Genomic DNA, 14,535 nt, shown 5'->3' on the forward strand with positions numbered 1-14,535 from the left:
AAACAAAGGGAGAGGGAAATCAGATATGAAGAAACTTTTATCAGAAAGCAAATGTAATTACTGGACAAAATCAAGGAGGAGAAGTTGCCTCAGAAATCTGTCTTATTAAAAAAGTGCCCAAAAGTTTGGAAAGATACAGGCAGCGGAGGAGGAATTGTAGTATAAGACAGATTTTACACTGGAGAAAATACATTTCACTTTCCTTTCATTCATCTCTCCAGCCATTGCAGTCCCCAAATTTGCCATTTATGTCCTCATGATAATGTCCTAATTAGTGCCACAGAAAGGAAGACTGATGATCCACCAATTCTGGATGTTACCTTGAGTGCCAGGCTTGAATTTCTTCTCATCAATCCTTAACTGTCATTTTTTCTTTCCTCCTCACTTATTTTCCCTGTCTCTATTACGTTTGACTCTTACAGAAGATTTTTGCTTAGCTTGCCAAAGTAGCTTCTGGTGTTACAGACCTGTGATCAGAACTGTGGGAGAACTTAACGTTGTGTAGTTAGTTATTTACTGGGGAATAATGGCAATTCCTATAAACACCAGAACTGGCAGTTTTGAATCAAAATCCTGTCTTCCATCTTGAATCAATGTAACATCACCTTTTTGCCAGGTTGAAGCAGTAATAAAAGTTTTAACTTTCTGACCCTGCTGACCTGAGCTGAGCAAAAAATTTTAACAAGAAGGTGAAGAGCTCAATTTCTCTGCCTCTATCACATTTTAATAAGTTCTATAAACAGCTAGAATCAAATTTTGTCATTTGGATCTTAAATTTTAGATATTTTCTGTGTATTCTGAATACAGGGGCTCCATAAAGAGTTAGGGAAAAAAAGGAGTAAATATAAGTCAGAGTTGCATAATATGGTCAGAGTGGTGTTATTTTAGTTCTAGCAGTGTGTAAGGAGAGGTCATTCACCTTTCCATACATATTTATACAGTTTATCTGCTTCTTCTTTTTCCAGACACACTTTCCTCCCCTCAGGGTCAATGAAGATCAGCGAGACCCAAGTCTCAGACAGTGGAATGTATGTCTGTGTCGCCACAAACATTGCTGGGAACGTGACTCAGTCAGTGAAGCTCAGTGTACATGGTGAGTTGGAACTCCAGGGTTCATCATCTGCAAGTTTCCACATGGAGCTGAGCATCTTTAAGGGGTTTCCAAAGTTTTTTCCTAATTGACATTAAATCCTCTCAACTGTTGTTCTTCCAGATTGTAATTGTTGTCACAATTATCTTCATATGTGAGTTAGTGATTTTGTGGAAAGTAAATATCGTATAAACACCTACAAATACATAGATGTGTTTAAAGATGCCCAGTGTCTCCAGCCAGGACCTGTGTTCCACTCTCTCTCCTTTATCTCATTTGCTCCTTTCTCTCTTTCCTGCTCTCCCCACAGCGGGGCCCAACCACTGTCTCTTAAGAAACACTCACACAATGTCAAGTCTGGAAAAATGTCACTTGTTATTATTTCAGGCATTTTTTAAAGTCTTTTTATTGCCAGTGATCCTTAGGGAAAAGAAATACTGGGGCAAAACACTTATGATGGATTTATATTATTCTGTAGGACCAGCAAAATCACTTCCAGTCATATTTTATCTCCCTTGTCTGAACTTGTGTTTGCAAATGTACAAAGATCAGGGATTAGGGAAAGGAAATTAAAATTCCAAAAGGAAAATGTGATTAACTCTATCATAAAAGCTTTTGAATTGTTTTGTGTTATGAGGAGCCAGTACCCACAGCTCTTCCAGTGTGCTCAGAATATGGCAGTGCTCATGGGAGTTGTGCAGTGTGGCTGGTTCAAATAAATTCAGCACCAGGGTGTCTCCCATCCTATTCTGTGCAGAGAACATGCAGGGCTGCTCTTGTAGTCACCTGAAGGCATTTGATTTCAGTAAATAAGAAACATTTTCTAAAATTATAAAAATAGAAAAGAATGTCATAGGATCATATAATGGTTTGAGTTGAAAGAGACTTAAAAGCCCATCCAGTGCCGCTCCTGCTATGGGCAGGGACACCTCCCACTATCTCAGGGTGTCCCAAGCCCTGTCCCGCTTGGCATTGGACCCTTTGAGGGAGCCAGGGGCAGCCACAGCTTCTCTGGGCACCCTGTGCCAATGCCTCACCACCCTCACCATAAAAAATTTCTTTCTTATACCTGGTCTGAATCTCCCCTCTCTTAGTTTAAAATAGTTCCCCCTTGTCCCATCCCTCCATCCCTTGTCCCCAGTCCCCCTCCAGCTCTCCTGGAGCCCCCTTAGGCACTGGAAGGTGCTCTATGGTCTCCCTGGAACCTTCTCTTCACCAGGCTGAACACCCCCAGCTCTCCCAGCCTGAAGAATGATCTTGTCTGTTGTTTCTTTAACATTTCTGTGGACTAAACTTGTCTTCCTCAGTTCCTCCAAGGATCCAGCGTGGGCCTCGAGTTCTGAAAGTGCAGGCTGGGCAGCGGGTGGAGCTTCCCTGCAGTGCCCAGGGCATCCCTGCCCCATCGGTCTCTTGGTTCCAAGGCACAAGTGCCGTGCCCACAGACGGGGGGAAGTTCCTGCAGAGCCTGGATGGAGCTCTGGGCATCAGCAATGTCCAGATCTCTGATGCTGGCATCTACACCTGTGTGGCCACCAACAGTGCTGGCAGTGACACGGCAGAGGTCACAGTGCAAGTGCAAGGTACTCGTTGGGGGCCATGCTCTTGCCCTGGCCCGGGCTGACAGGGACCCCTGCCAGTGGTGTGGGGTTGGGGCCTTGCAGGGCAGGGATTTCTCTCACCCACTGTTACGTGATGCAAAAGCCACATCTGGTTTAGATGTTGTGTTCTGATGGTAATTGAAGAGAGTTAGAATGAGCAACTAGTGTTTGGAGAGGTTGCAGAAATAAAAAAAAAAAAGCGTGCACACACTCTCTTTCTATTTAAATTAGAAAATGATGTTGAAATGGTAAAAGGGTAAGTGGTCAATGTGCCAATTTAAATATGTAGCACAGCTCCTCACCTGAGGGCTGACAGATGTCAATGGAGCATGACTGACTTAAGCTGAGCAGGAATTGTTTCTTTTTTGCAAAAGTCTAAAGGCAACATTCTGATCCTTTTGGATTAGAGATGCTGAGAAACGCTTCCTACAGACAACAAAGAACTCTCAGTAACTTTATTTAATTATAAAAAATATGCTTCATATCATCTCAGTCTGCGCAGGCATTTAAAATGAGACTTGAGAACAAAGGATGGCAGTAGCACTAAAATATGTGGTGTGGGGAAAAAAACAGTTAAAATAATATTTTTCAGAGTATGCTGAAACATTGCCTTCAAAATAAATTTAGCAAGATTTAAGGAGAACTATTTTCTGTCAAGTTTGAAAGCCTCTTTGTACTGCTTACTTCCTAAATATTCCCACTGAAATGGAAACAACTTGTGCAGTACCCATTCCAGTCAATGTAAAGAGGGCTATTGGAATGTGGCCTTGTGTGAATGAGAGGCTTAGTGCTATGTATTGTCCAACTGTATTTTTTTATTTGGAGCAGAGATCAAGCAGTTTTTTGGGTCTAATTTTCTTTCAGAGCCTCCCACTATTGAGGACCCAGATCCTCCATTCAATAGCCCTTTCCAAGAAAGAGTGGCCAACCAGCACATTGCATTCCCATGCCCTGCAAAAGGTGAGTGTCTTGGTGACAAAAGGATCTTTATCTGCTGACCATTGCACATTACAATGCTGCCGTAAAAATGTCCAGTCCACACAGTATTTTCCATGTATGCTCTGTATGGAAAAATTCAAACTAACAGTGATTTAAATCAGCACTGTGTGTGGAAGTCCTGTGGAAAGTCATTGCTAGCCAACAAGGATTTTACAGTGTTTAGGATGAAGACTTAATGTTAAAATCATCCTGTAACAGCTGGGGCTTCCTCTTGGAAGCTCCTGGCCTCCCTGTGTGTTGTCCTTCCAGCAAGTCTTCCAGCAAGCAGCAGGAGTTGTTTGAATCAATCTTGTTCTGAGCTGAGTGAAGTGTTTGTGGCTGTTTCCCCTTTTCCTTGCAGGTATTCCCAAGCCTGCCATCAAATGGCTGCGGAACGGGCGGGAGCTGACCGGGGCTGAGCCGGGGCTCTCGGTGCTGGAGGATGGGACCCTGCTGGTCATAGCTGCCCTCACACCCTCACACAGTGGGGACTATGTCTGCATGGCAGCCAACGAGGCTGGGAGCACACAGAGGAGATACAGCCTGAAAGTCCATGGTAAATAATACACACAGCCCTTGGAAAAGTGCCTTCTGTTTTCTTCTTGCAAATTGCATGGCCCAAATCTGCCCTTGTGCTGTTAAATTATAAAATCTGAGTACTTCCTATTTTTCTGACGCTCTCTATAGTTTTTAGTTTCTCTGCTTTTTCTGTTCTCTCTGGTTTTGTGCACAAACCATCCTTGTTTTGCTCAAGGGTCTTGTTGATAGAAACTCCAGTTTTACTTGAAAGTTTTAATGTGAATAACAAATGAAGCTTTGTACTGTAGAAGTTACAGATTGAGGGCTAGATCTGCATTTCAAATGAGAGAAGAGTTATCATAGTGAACATAGACTAGGAGATTTTCCATTTGCTGATATTCTTCCTCTTCCAAAATCCTAGTGAGGAAATAGAAACCCTACAAACTACTTTTATTCCAGCCTTGTTCACTTCCCATGATGGTTAGTTGTAATGCCTGAGCAGGATTATATCCTTGTTTTGGGAGGAGCAGCATCTCATGCCTGCAGAGCTCCTCAGTGGGGTTGAACTTTCTAATCCACAAGTTAAGGCATTAAGTTGTGGATTATCATCTCTCTGAATTCCTAGTGGGGCACATGATAGATGGAGTTCTTGGGCATGATTGTACCAGTGAAGAGGAAGGATGACTCTGGAATAGGCTTCCTTCATATGCTAAACAAATAACACTAGATTTCAAGATGAAATTTCAGATTAATTTTAAGATTATTCTCTTAAAATGTTGATGGTGCTTGGGTGAATTTCCCTGGGAGTCAGTTATTGAGAAGGAGAAGACTGTTTTTGACAAAGAGAAGAGAGGACTCAGGGAGATATGTCCAGAGCCTAAAGACAAATGGAATGAGAAGAATTTGAGAAATTTTGATTTATAGTGGTCCTTGACTGGGATGGAAAGGAGGAAAGGGGAAAGCACTGGAATAGGAAGACTTAAATTCTAATGTTGAGCTTTTTTGCAGTTCCTCCTGAATATTGGGAAGGGAATGAGAAGGATTTGAGAAATTTTGATTTATAGTGGTCCTTGACTGGGATGGAAAGGAGGAAAGGGGAAAGCACTGGAATAGGAAGACTTAAATTCTAATGTTGAGCTTTTTTGCAGTTCCTCCTGAAATTAGAGACCAAGATAAGGTGACAAATACATCTGTGGTTGTTTATCACCCTGTAAGTCTCTTCTGTGAAGTAACTGGTAACCCCTTTCCAGTCATCTCCTGGTATAAGGATGATATCCAGGTATGTTGGATTAATCTAACTGTGGACTTCTGAGGGCTTGGCATGAGAATTCATTCAAAATAAAAACCAGGTCTTTATGTATATTTAAGTGCTCTAAGAACACCCCCACAAAAAGGCAGTTAAATATGGCTCATCCATTAATTCTGTAAGTCAAATGTAAACTCTTTATTTTCAGTATTCCCTTAGGAATTGAACTTGGCATTCCTCCAGTATGGTAGATGCCAATCCATGCAGACGGGACCAATATTGCCATTTTTTCCATTCTATAGATGGAGAAATAAGAACTTTTTGTGTTGAATTGAATTCCTCAGGATTATCCTTGAGTCCTGTGTTTCCACTTGTAGCTGATAAGTTGTAGTTTAAGGTGAGGACAGATCCCTTTATGCACTCCTGGGACTGCCCATTGCTGCTGGTTGGAGTTTCCCCACTCCCTGCCCTAGACTGAGCTACAGACCATATTGAACACATTGCAGCAGGGCAGGAGATTAGTGCTGAAACTGAAAGGGGAAACAGATTATCCTTCCACTAAAACTACCATTTTCTTATAAAAATCCAGCTGTGATATTTGGCTGCTGTAGCTTGGATCACATAAGGCTAATGTCTCGGGTTCCTCTAAGGTTGTGGAAAGCAGTGCTCTCCAGATTTTGCACAATGGGAAGATACTGAAGCTCCTGAAAGCTACTACTGAGGATGCTGGACAGTATTCATGCAAAGCCATAAATGTAGCAGGAAGTTCTGAGAAGCTGTTTAACCTCCATATACTTGGTTAGTTTCATGGCTTTGGGGTTGGTTTTTGTTTGATTTGGGTTTTAGTACATGATTGGAAAAACAGTTGATATTTAAGAAGCCAGTAAATTTCAACTCATTATAAATAGATTTTTCTACTCACTGCCCATGAATTATTGGCTGCTGAAGCACTGAGTGCTTAAACTTTGCCATTCTTGTAGTAACACAGACAAAATATTGCTTTTGATTTCTGGGCTTTTGTGCTTTGTTTTGTGTTTGGGGTGTGCTGTGTGACATAGGGGTGTTCCCTGGTACAGTTCACCAGTGCAGGTGTGGAAGTGCTTGTCATGATAGACATGCTGTTGTGATCTGCAGAGTTCCTTCTGCAGTGAACACTGAAGGTGTTTTAAGGGAGTAGTAAGATCCACTATTGCATTCCCTTCAGTCACAGGGTACATGTTCCCAGGCTGAATACCAGTCCTTCCTTAATGTTTGTCTTTTTAAAGTTCCACCAAGCATAATAGGTGCCGATACCCCTGGTGAAGTGTCAGTCATCCTCAACCAGGAAATCCATCTGGAATGCAGAGCCAAAGGCTTTCCTGTTCCTGACATTCACTGGTTCAAGGATGGCAAGTGAGTATATTGCAGCTTTTGTGGTTTGTGTCAGGCTCTTCCTCCCCTAGAGCAGAGAGGAATGAGGTGCAATGTTTAACTACTTTGTGTTATCTTAGTGTCACAGAATTTGGGGTGATGTGAGGTGGTAAATTCTTTAATCAAAGCTTAACATCCCACTTTCTGAAACTCGCCCATTATTGGCACTTGCAGAGCAGATACTGGGTTTTTGGAGAGAGATGATGGTTGAAGCAAGATAAGCAGAACCATTTCTTTGAGTTTATTCTGTGGGTTATTCTACCTGGATTATTTTTTTCCACATATTATTAGTTAAAATGTCATTGTTTAGCTGAGGTGATTTTTTTCAGTGGTAGACAGAACTCATATCAGATGTTTTGCTGGCTAATGTCTTGTGTAGTTCTGCATATATACATTAAAGGCTTGAAAGATTATATGTCCATATATATGTTTGAAAATATTTATAGCCTGCATGTTTTCCATTCCTCATCATTCATTCCAGGAAAGCACAGGAGAAGAATTCTTAAATATTAGCTGAAAACCCACCTGGGCTGGGTGTTTTTGGTGTTTAACAATGTAGTTCAGTATAGGCATTGGTCAGGACTCAGATACTCTGCTGTGACAATTCCTTACCCTTTGTTATGGATGTGTTGTTCCAGGGTAGTAGTTGACATTTGGTTATCAGAAAAGGCCTGGCATGACTAAATAAATTAGGAGAAAAGGAGCTGAGGTCAGGTGTGTGACTCTGGCTCTGAAGCTGGCATCCTGGAGGTGTGAGAAAAGTACCTTTTGTGGTTTGGTTTCTTTTAGAAGTTAGGAGTAGAGTTAATCATAATAGCTTGTCATTGCATGTTGGCTCTTGTGATTAAAATTATTAATTTAGTGCTAAATGGCACTCTGGAATGGTGCAATTATTGCCACCAAAGGACCTCTTCATCTTACTGTCAGTTTAAATCAGTGCTAAAAGGGTGGGGGCAGAATTTTGTGAAGCAAAATGGTCTCTGTTTCAGGCCCTTGTTCTTGGGTGATCCCAACGTTGAGCTCCTGGACAGGGACCAAGTTCTCCACATCAAGAGTGCTCGCAGGGTTGACAAGGGTCGCTACCAGTGCAGTGCCACCAACACTGCTGGCAAACAAGTGAAGGAGGTCAGGCTTGTTGTCCATGGTAAGTTTATGGAGTGCCTGACCCCAGAAGATCCTCTTGTTTTACTCTTAAGGTTTCTTTTTGAATGGAGATACTCAGGCAAATGCAAATTAAGTCTCTGCTGCAAAATTTGTGTGTAAATTTATTTTAATAATCATGTGTTCACAAAATGACCTTTTTAGGTATTTGTATCTATGAAGTTAAGTATGGATGTAGTCTTTGCAGGCTTAGAAAAACACCTTGAAATGTTGTTTATATGCTTCTTTTTCTGATTAATGAAAGCAAAAAATCTCGAAGAATGTTCTCAAATTCTGCTGTTAGTTTCAACTGAATTTTTATTGTCACATTGTCTTAATTGTTCTGATCTGTCTTAGGGAGGAGAAGATTGTTAAGATTTTGATTTTAATACACATTTGGTCTTATTTTTCTTAACCTGGTGCCAGGATACACCCTGTGCTTCATGGGACTCAGAAATTCTTGTGCCTGGAATTTGAAGGGTAGGGATTTGAGTCTGTTAGCTCTCAAGTCCTCCCTTGCTATGAATTTGTTCCTGAATGTTGTGTGTGATTCTGTGAACTTAATGTGCATTATTTCCCTCATCTGGGACATTTGTGAAGCACAAAGCACCCATAGGCACAGGAATGTGGCTACACACCAGTCTTGGTCAGACCTTTTTCTATCAGGAACAAAGAGAATGCTGGGAGGACTTGCAGGGGATTGTGGCTGTTCTGAGATTAGAGGAATAAAACAGCTTCCCCCACTTTCCCACAGATAAAGTCCTTGCAGATGAGTAGATTTATTTCAGGTTCTTCAGGGAAGATGAATTTGTGACAGCAGAATGTAACTTTAATTTTGTATTTCTCACTAGTCCTGGCTAGGCAGACAGAAGCCCACAGAGTAAGTGAGGAACCTCAATGCTAATTCTTGCTAGTTCTTTCTTTGTTTTAGCTGTTTAGCCCTGCCTTTGGCTTTGATATTTTCCCAAAACACCATATTAAAACCATTCCTCATCTCTGATAGAGAAATGCAGTTGCCTTTGAACTGGGTATGTTTCAGCATATTCACTGGATTTGGGGATTTTGATACAAAAAATGTTTAATTAGTAAATATTTCATTATGTTTTGATAACTGCAGGACCTGTCTCAGGTGGGGATCCATCCATTCACGGACACTTTGCATTTCTGCAGTGGTGTTTTCAATGACCACTGTGGAAGTCAGAGGAATCTGTGGATGTACTGAGCATGTTTGGCAGCAGAGGAGTCAATGTGTCTGCCAGATGTGTCTGGTCCTTTCAGCAGCCATAAATTTAGTCATTGCCAATTGCACTGTGTTTTTATTGCTTCTATAGAGATTTACGGACTCTTTATATTGGCTGATTTACACAAGAGCTTGTTTGCTAGAAAAATCTGAGTCCTGCTGCCTAGAGAGCAAGGGAAATGACTTTGGGCCAAAAAGCTTCAAAAATAGGAACATAAAGCAAGACTATTAAGCTCATACTTAGTCTCAAAGTAACTGACTTCATCCTCAAAAGTTTGGAGCATGGAGCAGTTCCCACTGCCATTGTGGAGGCTCTTGGGTGTGTTTGGTATTTTCAATAGCAGGATACTTGCTGGGAGGATGCACCTCCCAAGGCATCCAGGGATTGTTCTTTCTTTGGAGACAGGGAAGAAGGCTACCCAAGTGAATTGCAGGAGTCATGGAGGCCCAGCTGTCCTAACCTGCCACATGTTGGAGTCTGGAGGCCCTTTTGTTGTGTTCTCTTAATGCTTTCCACCCTGTGTGCCTTGAAGGACTGTACAGGTGGTAGATGAGCTCTGCTGGGCAAAGAACCAAACAAAATACAGCAGGAAGGGTTGGAAGGCTGATGAAGATATTTTATTCTTACAGCATTCTAATGTTTTGTTCGAATCTGCACATACTTTGTTGTAGTCTAAGGCTTTAATGTTGCTGTTTTTGTCTTTTGGACTAGTTCCCCCTAGTATTAAGGGAGGAAACATTACCACAGAGGTATCGGTGCTCCTCAACAACCTGATAAATCTGGAATGTGAAACCAAGGGAATCCCTGTGCCCACCATCACCTGGTACAAGGATGGGCAGCGCCTGATTTCCAGTCCCCAGGCTCTGTACGTGGACAGAGGGCAGTTCCTGCAGATCCCACGGGCACAGGTGTCAGACTCTGCCCAGTACTCGTGTCGCGTGAGCAGCGCTGCAGGGGCTGCAGAGAAGCTCTTCCACATGGATGTCTACGGTGAGGGACGGCTCCTGGGCTGCCTTACTGCTCCTGCAGAAGGGCTGTGGAAGAGATCTTCAGCCTCTGCTGCCTGGCAGTGGCTGTGATTAAATTCTGGCCTCTGTTGGTAGGGCTGTGTAGAGGGAGATTTAGGCCCTCTGCTTTATGGGACTCTCCAACAGGTCTTGACTGCATGGAATCATAAAATGGTGTGGGTTGAAAGGGATCTTAATGCCCATCCAGTCCCACCCTCTGCCTCATGGACTGGAACACCTTCCACTAGCCCAGATTTGCTCCATGCCCCATCCAACCTGGCCTTGGACACTTCCAAGGATCCGGGACAGCCACAGCTTCTCTTGGCACCCTGTGCCAGGGCCTCCCCACCCTCACAGAGATCAATTCCTTCCCAGCAGCCCATCTAACCCTGCCCTCCCTTCACTGGGCTTGGTACCGTGCTTTCTTCTATTCAGCTACTTCTCTTCCATGTATATTCATTCTCTATCTCACATCTGCATGCTAAGCAATACTTACTTGAAAGAACCACTCTAGATGGGATATTTAGTGTAGTCCTTTAAGTCTTTCTTGTCTAGTTCTTCCCTCTCAAAGTACTTCATATCCTCTGTTTTATACAGCTGGTCAATGTTGAGCTACATTATTTCACTTCTCTGCCTTGCCTTGCCCCAGCAGCAAATTCTCACATGAAATTGTGCGTGACATGTTGGCAGATGGAGCCAGAGTGGGTGGAACAAACCCATTTTCTCTTAATACATTTTCTGGCTACAGAATTAATGGCTTGCAATATATTTCTTTCTTTCTGCAGTTCCTCCAGTAATTGAGGGCGATGCTGACACAGCCCAGAGCAGGCAGGTGGTTGCTGGGAATTCCCTGACGTTGGAGTGTAAGGCTGCTGGCAATCCACCCCCTCTCCTGACCTGGTTAAAAGATGGAGTTCCTGTGAAAGCAAGTGACAAGCTCCGTGTCCTGGCTGGGGGGAAGCAGCTGGAGATCCTGAACGCTGTTGAGGCTGACCAGGGCCAGTACTGGTGTGTGGCCACAAGCGTAGCTGGAGAACAAGAAATCAAGTATGACGTTGAAATCTTAGGTGTGTGAGCTGCAGATTTATCAGGTTCCAATAAATCTAAGGTTTTATGGAACATTTCCATCTATGGTTTTGTTTTCGTTTGTATTAATATATTAAGATGAGATAGTCATGCTCTGTATCTAGCTGAGCTAGCAGTGCACAATTTTTCTGTCCAGGGCTACAGGACAGTTGAAGACTTGTACTCTCAGGTTAGTTCTTGAAGGATTTTTGTGCATGTGACAGATAAATATTCTCAGCAACCTCTAAAATTCTTACTTGTCTTCAGAGAAGAAAATCACAGAAATCCATTAGAAATATCACTTAGTAGTGTTGTACAAGTTTGGAACCTTATACTGAAAAAAACCCCACTTCTGAATTCCTTGAATCCATTACACAGTCTGTATCTCAGCAGTCCCTTCTGAATGTCTTGAGGTCTTCTCCTGACATGGAAGAGAACTGTAGAGAACTGATTTTTAGGTTTTGGTCACTTGAACATAATACTGAATGTAGATGTAGATCATCCCTTCTGCTTCTGCAGGTAAATGTCACTGGTCTTGATAGTGCAGGAGCTGTGTGGCAGTGCTTCCTTCCCAGAGAGGATGAGACAGGGTGAAGAGGACCTGGAATAGAATCCTCTGCATCTTTTTTTGCTGATGAAGGATGCCAAAAGCACCTCCCCTTCCCATCCTTTCACAAAGTTCTTCTGACAGAATCTGGAAAACACAACCAAACAACAAACAGTAAAAAAGTGAGAGCAGTGATTTGAAGCTGCAAAATGTCACTGGGCAGATGTTTCCCTTCAGAAAGGAACAGTGGTTCATAATGAATCAGTGTGTGTTTAACAGTGCTATTTGAGAGAGACATGTTTGATATTTCTAATGTGTAAGTGTTTCTCTTGGTGGATTTTTCTCTGTTACAGTGCCACCATTTGTGGAAGGTGGGGATGAGCTCTTGGGCAGCATTGTGATTCTCCATAGCCCTTTGGAGCTGGATTGTTCAGCAAGAGGGACACCATCACCAACTATCACGTAAGGGCACTGGTATGACAGTAGAAAAACACAAATAAATCTGCTGGTTGGTTACATGAGCTTAATGAGCCATCTGTGTTAATCAGTGGTGGAGTAGAGGACAAACTCCTGGCTCCACTGATAGCACCACCAGATACACACTTGGCAACATCCGGATTTAATTTTAAAGTTGTTTGGTTTGTTGTGCCAATATCCATGTCCTGGTGATGAGGATAGAAAACAAGAGCAGACAAAACTTTTAAGTCCTTTGCTAATGCAGCTTAGTGTGCCCTTTCTTCTGCCACTGATGATTGCTTTTGCTTTGGAGATTCTTCTCTGCCCCTTGTGGTATCTGCTGTCAACTTTTCTGACACTGTCTTTAGTGGCTGTTCCCCAATACTCCCTTGTGATAAACCCTTCAATTTATGGCACTCAGACAAGGGGAATATAACCTGACACTTCCAGACTTCCCTAGAAATGCAAACAGAGTTACTGAGGCATTCTGTTTAATATAATTGTGCATATTTTAAGATGGTTGTTAATCTTACTTTCACTGGCAACTGAAATGGAACTTTCTTTTTGGTAGGTGGTTCAAAGATGGTCAGCCACTTGGAGAGGAGGCTGGACACAAGGTCTTATTAAATGGACAGAAACTTGTAATCTCTCAAGCTCAAGTGTCAGACAGCGGCCGCTATAAATGTGTGGCTGCAAACAAGGCTGGAGAACACGAAAAGGAGTTTGATGTTACAGTGCACGGTAGGTTACTCAAGGTGGGTGGGAAGAAGCAGACTGCTTTTGTTTCAAATTGCTGGCAAGAAGGCGCTCAAACTTTTTATAAATGTTTATTTGCATTAGCAGGCTGTAAAACTGGAGAGGAGATTAGATGAAATAGAATCATAGAATGGTTTGAGTTGGACACCAGCCATGGCAGGGACACCTTCCGCTAGATCTGGAAGTAGAAGTAAAGCTGCACTTACCTCTGGGATACTGCTTCTGTATGTTTAAATGTACATGTTTAAATGAGGCAACGTTTCTTTTCTGGTGCTTTTTGCAGTTCCTCCAACCATTAAATCGGCCGGGCCTTCCGAGAGAGCAGTTGTGCTCCACAAGCCTGTGACACTGCAGTGCATAGCTAGTGGCATCCCCAGCCCTTCCATAACCTGGTTAAAAGATGGACAGCCAGTAAACACAGCCAGGGGAAATATCAGAGTAAGCATGATTCTTTTATGGGATCCAAACCATGGAAGATAATTGCTGTAAGTTATATGTGTTAGTGCTTCTTTTGCTTTCGCTTCCCTCACGCTGTAATACAAAAGTGCTTAAGAGCCATCCTGCAGAGTGAGGGGCTTTCTACCTGATCAGGGTGGTGTCTCAGGTAACAGCAGTGCTCAGTAGACTTAATCCCACTAGATGCCTCATGTCAGGAGAATCTGTGGCTGGAAATTCAGGATCTGTCTCCTTCCAGTTGTACTTAGCTCTTCAAGGTCAAATGCTTGTCTGCTGATTATGAGGTGGCTCTAGCCACTCATCCCTATGAGGTGAGATTAGCTGAGATGTTCTGCGATCACTGCATCAGCTACCTGTAATTCCTTCTCCTGATGAGATCGTGCCTTTCCATGAAGAGCCCTCCCCAGTGCTCGCATGTTCCAGGGGTCAGTGCTTGCAGTGGCTTTGATTTCCCATGGCTGGAGCAGTTTTTGGTACCTTGCCTGCAGTCACCTCTGCCTGCCTGCCCCTCACCAGCCAGGTCTCCTCACACCTGTACAGCTCCTGATGCTGCTGTCCGAGGGACACTGAAATCTTTGACCCAGAGATTTCATTCTGTGAGCCGGGGTTGGGAGGGGATGAGCCCGGCCGTGTCCGCTCACCCAGAGCGTCAGTGCTGGGGGCAGTGGTGTCACACGGCTCCTCTCTGTGTTTGGGAACAGCTGGAGGCCTCGGGCCGTGTCCTGCAGCTTGGCAAGGCCCTGCCCGGAGATGCCGCCCGCTACACCTGCGTGGCCACCAACGCTGCGGGGGAGGCCCAGCAGCACACCCGGCTCCACGTGCACGGTAATGCGCCAAACGGGGCTGGCCACGCGGCTCTTGCACCTGGGCTCGCCTTGCTCTGCCTTTTCTCCTGGCTCTGCACATCCACCTCTCAGTTCTCTTTCTCTGTCCCACTCCGTTAGTAAGGAGTGAGGGCAAAAACTGGCTTTTGTAGAGTTTGGCCTCTCTCCTGTAATACCAAAGGACGTAGAAGTGAATGAGTTT

The 14,535-nt window shown here is 43.5% G+C and overlaps 1 protein-coding gene across 1 annotated transcript in view; it reads left to right on the plus strand.

Moving 5' to 3' along the window:
* Nucleotides 1–14,535, plus strand: part of HMCN1 (hemicentin 1) — a 165,713-nt gene that overhangs the window by 74,635 nt on the left and 76,543 nt on the right. The window contains exons 23-36 of the mRNA XM_039726386.1: nucleotides 966–1,093; nucleotides 2,398–2,670; nucleotides 3,553–3,648; nucleotides 4,028–4,222; nucleotides 5,334–5,464; nucleotides 6,082–6,229; nucleotides 6,697–6,823; nucleotides 7,831–7,985; nucleotides 9,934–10,212; nucleotides 11,015–11,296; nucleotides 12,195–12,303; nucleotides 12,869–13,038; nucleotides 13,337–13,491; nucleotides 14,211–14,334. Of these exons, the coding sequence (XP_039582320.1) occupies nucleotides 966–1,093; nucleotides 2,398–2,670; nucleotides 3,553–3,648; nucleotides 4,028–4,222; nucleotides 5,334–5,464; nucleotides 6,082–6,229; nucleotides 6,697–6,823; nucleotides 7,831–7,985; nucleotides 9,934–10,212; nucleotides 11,015–11,296; nucleotides 12,195–12,303; nucleotides 12,869–13,038; nucleotides 13,337–13,491; nucleotides 14,211–14,334 (2,372 nt within the window). The remainder of the gene's footprint in view (nucleotides 1–965; nucleotides 1,094–2,397; nucleotides 2,671–3,552; nucleotides 3,649–4,027; nucleotides 4,223–5,333; nucleotides 5,465–6,081; nucleotides 6,230–6,696; nucleotides 6,824–7,830; nucleotides 7,986–9,933; nucleotides 10,213–11,014; nucleotides 11,297–12,194; nucleotides 12,304–12,868; nucleotides 13,039–13,336; nucleotides 13,492–14,210; nucleotides 14,335–14,535) is intronic.

The sequence above is a fragment of the Passer montanus genome, unplaced genomic scaffold (genome assembly GCF_014805655.1).
Source record: "Passer montanus isolate IOZ18808 unplaced genomic scaffold, ASM1480565v1 scaffold58, whole genome shotgun sequence".
NCBI classification, from domain to species: domain Eukaryota; kingdom Metazoa; phylum Chordata; class Aves; order Passeriformes; family Passeridae; genus Passer; species Passer montanus.